This window comes from Cinclus cinclus, chromosome 15, assembly GCF_963662255.1.
Source record: "Cinclus cinclus chromosome 15, bCinCin1.1, whole genome shotgun sequence".
Classification (NCBI taxonomy): Eukaryota; Metazoa; Chordata; class Aves; order Passeriformes; family Cinclidae; genus Cinclus; species Cinclus cinclus.
The window spans coordinates 4,768,422-4,772,841 of NC_085060.1; the positions used below are offsets into that span (position 1 = coordinate 4,768,422).

Here is a 4,420-nt window from a genome sequence, read left to right on the forward strand (position 1 = left end):
TCAATTTATAGTCAGCACTTCCACAGTTAACACTGAACCAGAACTTTGCTCTGGTAGTAGCAACAACAGTGAAATGAAATATAAGGACTTACTCTTTTTGAGTGGCTGGGTTTTTAAATGTAGCAGGCAAGCATTTTGCTTAGTGAGTTATAACTTTTTCATTAGTTTTTGCATAACTTTTCAGATAGCGCCTGTAATAAAAATCAAGACTGAAGTTGTTAAAATTACTGTTAAGAAGAGATACAAGAACCAATTAGAGATAGATTTGAAATAGGCTATTTCAAATATCAAAGCAATCCAGTTTCCTTAAACACATATTTATCTAACCTAAGATTTATATCTGGGACTTTGCAAATTAATTTCCACACCAGCCTCTCCATAAGCTGTGTAAGACAACACTATATGAAGAATAGTGGATTTCAACTATATCATGTACACTAACTTGTTTCAATGGATTTAAAAATAAGTGGCATTTTTAAACTTATCATCCGAAAAAGGGTTTTTTTCCTGTCAGCCATTGCCTATAAGGACTACAGTAGAAGGAACAGACAATACACCTCCTTCATTCTTTTATGAATTATCTTACATGGGGTCTTGAGCTACTGGAAAGAACAGAATCAAATGTTATCACATGCTTGGCAAACATATCCCTCAACTGAAAAGAATTTAGCCTGAAAATCTGTGGCAGTCAAAACACTTTTTAAATTGAGCTACCTATTAATGAAGAACAAACTAATACAAACAGATCTACAACCAAAATTATGAAATTATTTGCAACTTGTTTAGAGAGGAGCTCAACTGTGTATGGTTTCCAAATGTTATCAAAGCACCAAGAATTTGTGCAGAAGCAAACAAATACATGAACTCAGAAGTTTCAAAAAAACCACCACAGTGGAAATGTTTCGTTTTCACATTTATCAATCAATCCAATGTGTGAGCACAGTGACATGTGTACAAACTGACCTGTGTGCTAATGCCACACTCATGTAAATTACACAATAAACCCTGCAAACACTAAAAAGATGAACACTGATATTTCCCAGCTATATTATGGATATACCTGTTGTAAAAATGTAATGTGAGATCAGGAGCAATTACACAAAATCCTGAACATCACAGTGCAAACCTGAGATTTTGGCAGTTTTATCAAAATGTCCTAAATTACTCTGTATGAATCACTAGTCCTCATGTCTTATTCAGCACGTGTATTTGTTTGTCCCAAACAAAGAAAAGTAGACAACTTTGTATTTGTCCAACAATACATTAAAGCAAAAGTAATTAGGTATTATCAAATTAAATATCATAAATAAAAAGTATTTACAGTATTTTCTAATTATTAGACAACAAATAACCAATGAAATTGTGCAACAAACTTAAAACACCCAACATCAAAAATGTGAAGTATTACTTAAATCTTTACATACTGATTTTACAAAAAAAACTATTAAAATATTAAAAAATTTCCATTTTATCTATTTTAAACAAAGAAATTTCAAAAATGTTTAAGACTATTAAGAGTTATCAATTACACAGGCACTTCACAGGTAAACAATCTACAGTACAACTGAAAAAAAATATTTGGCACCAACCTAGAAGACTGGAAAAACTCAATAAACGGTGTCCTTTCCTCACTTTATCCTGTTCTGTGTAATCACCAGACACTCAGACTCAATACTGGCAATGCTAGAAGTGCGTAAGTTACAATCAGGAGTGCAAAAAACAAAGAACGCAAATATTAAGCTTTCAGAGAGTGAAAGGGGATTACAAGTGATCAGTTGCTCACATTTTTACCATCATACCATCGCTACATTTTGGTCTTATCTTTAAATCAAATGATTGACTCGAAAAATTAAAGTGATGGGGGGGTGTGCTTTGTTCTTGCAAAAGTAATTCAAACAACATTTTCAATGTAAAAAAAGTAATTCAGCATTTAATTCTAACACCGAGATGTTAAATGGCAGCTTTTAACACAACTAGAAAGAGAACCTGATGCTACCACGTTCTCTTTGCACATCCAATTACAAAAGAAACAAAAAAGAATAGTTAAGTTCTTTTAACTGTGAACTGACTCAAAGGTTTTCACACACAGCTCCAAAGTAAGGCTCTCTACAGCATCTGGACAGATTTTAGTTTTTGATGGCTTAGGTGTTCTGTGTAGAAGGCTGAAGTGCCTCAGAGCAATCCACATCAACAGAGCAAATGGGAAGCTGTCTGGCTGCCAAGTCATGTCACATGGAAGAAAGCTGAGATACTTTCAATGCAGGCAACTCAAGCAGAGCTTGAACTGTGAGGCCAACCTTCACCAGACCCCTTTCCTCCAGAATGTGATGAGGCAAACAAAGTCTCTCCTGCAAAAGAGCACAGGACATTTAACCAGTTCCATGCCTTTGTCCCCATGGCCATTAGTTGCCATGGCCAGCTTATTCATTAATATTTCAAAATCAATTCCAATTAAAACCCCCAGTCCCATTCCCAGTATCCCAGTAAGATCCCTTCTACTCCTGAACTGTGCCTGCTTCTGTAGCCATGTCATCCATCCCTTAAAGGATGTGTGTCTAGGAAGGAAGTGCAAACTGGCTGGACTTCTGAGATACTAATTTGCATTAGCAATTTAACATGTTCAAGAGACCACTCTGGATTAAACAGTAATTGCTGTTGGCCCCTATTTCTAATTACATATGGACTGACTTCATAGATTTTAGGTTCCAGCTTGGGTGGTGTGGTCTGGGCTTGAGGGCCTACAATCAATTTACTTGTAATGGACTCAGTTGTCGTAGGGATGGCATTTATTTTAAATTCACATGAGAGTCCCACAGTATTTCAGCTCGAAAGACACATCACTGTAACAGTCTGTATTAGAGTAAAATTATGCCAACAGTCTAATTCATTTGGATGACTACGTATTTCCTCTACTGTAGCAGTTGAAACACAGATTTCAAGTACTTCATCAAGGTAACAAACACATTCTCTGAAGCCACACACACATCAGAGAAACACCTTTGGCCTTAGAAGTCACATGTGGTTCCCTACAACAACAGGATGGGCAGAAACCTGTTATAATTACAATCTGTTTAAAGTGTTAAACTACAACAGTGTCAGAAGATACATAAAAGACTGCTAAATTCATAAGTAAAGGACTTTTCATGAGCAGAGTAAGAAAAACAAGCTGATGGGTGCTGTTTGCTCAGTGGTCTTCTTCCCCTTTCTCCTGTTCTGTGGACTTATTACCAATCTTTCCCTTGGGACAACTTAGAAGTGCTGATAGACTCACTAATGAACCCTTGTCCAAGAAAGTCACCATTCAGTCTCAAAATTCAGCCCAAGCTGGACAATCTTCCCAACTGCCAGTTGGTGTTACAAGTAATTCATGAGGTAAATCTCAGCACCTCTAGCTTCTGAATGGCCTGTGGCCCCATGTAAGACAGAAGCTATGGCAGAGCAGCAAACAAGCTTCAAAATCTATGAACTAATTTCACTTCATTCTTGCACTAAAGAAGATAAAGGGAATTTTTTGTCTCATAACATTCAGGAATTACTGAAGTTTCAGGCTTTTCCCCCCTTATAAAAAGAGGTAAGAGGATAAATTTGGGCAGTAGAAGCACAAGTAATGGGCTGCGACTACAGACATGATGAAAAAGACAACCAATCACCCAGCCTACAGACTTCAGGAAGTGCAGCACATTTCCTAGGCAAACTGAATTAATGCCAAAGTGAGTTCCTAAATTCAAAACTTTCTTTCAAGTAATAAAACTTCACCCTCTCAAGTCCATTCCTTCGTTTAGATGACAAGACATTTTACAAGGAGGTCAGTGGTATTTTTACTATTAAGAACTGACTAGAAACCCATAACGTAGCTTCCTCAAGTTCACCCCATAAATCTGGAACTAGTAACTTCTTTGGTCAGTGTCATAATGACTTACTGCTCCCTAAATAAAGCTCCCTTAACTCCCCAAACTCAGTATTTACTGACGCTTTCTGTGGTTATTAATAAATCAATAAAGCAATTAGTGTACCTGTGGAACGCCCAATTTTTTACAAGCATCAAGAAAGTTTTCAACATTTCTTCGGCACTTTGCCATGCTGAGTTTAGGCTGTGAAGAGAGGGTATTAGATCTTCATCAGACATTCATGAAAGAGTGTATATTTCTGATGCAAATTCACTTACAGTTACTAAAACACAAGACACATTCTATGAAGACTCAGTAAGAGGAAAATAGTTCTTGAACTAAACTTCTGAGCCTCGGTTAATGCTTCTTCCAGAAAAACCAAAGTGAGTAATGTAACAAATTAATGCAGTAAACATGAGTCACAATGTTTTATAACTGAAATTAAAAAGCTTGTTTTCATGTAAGACATACCAAAAATGAGATAAATTATTCATGCCTTACCACTGCTGGAGATGGGACATGAATGCTGGCAA

At 36.4% G+C, this 4,420-nt stretch overlaps 1 protein-coding gene across 1 annotated transcript in view; it reads right to left on the reverse strand.

Moving 5' to 3' along the window:
• Positions 1 to 418: 418 nt before the first annotated feature.
• LRCH2 (leucine rich repeats and calponin homology domain containing 2) overlaps positions 419 to 4,420 on the reverse strand; it is a 35,275-nt gene continuing 31,273 nt past the window's right edge. The window contains exons 20-22 of the mRNA XM_062503170.1: positions 4,389 to 4,413; positions 4,014 to 4,091; positions 419 to 2,348 (exon numbers count right to left, since the gene is read on the reverse strand). Of these exons, the coding sequence (XP_062359154.1) occupies positions 2,229 to 2,348; positions 4,014 to 4,091; positions 4,389 to 4,413 (223 nt within the window). The 3' untranslated portion in view covers positions 419 to 2,228. The remainder of the gene's footprint in view (positions 2,349 to 4,013; positions 4,092 to 4,388; positions 4,414 to 4,420) is intronic.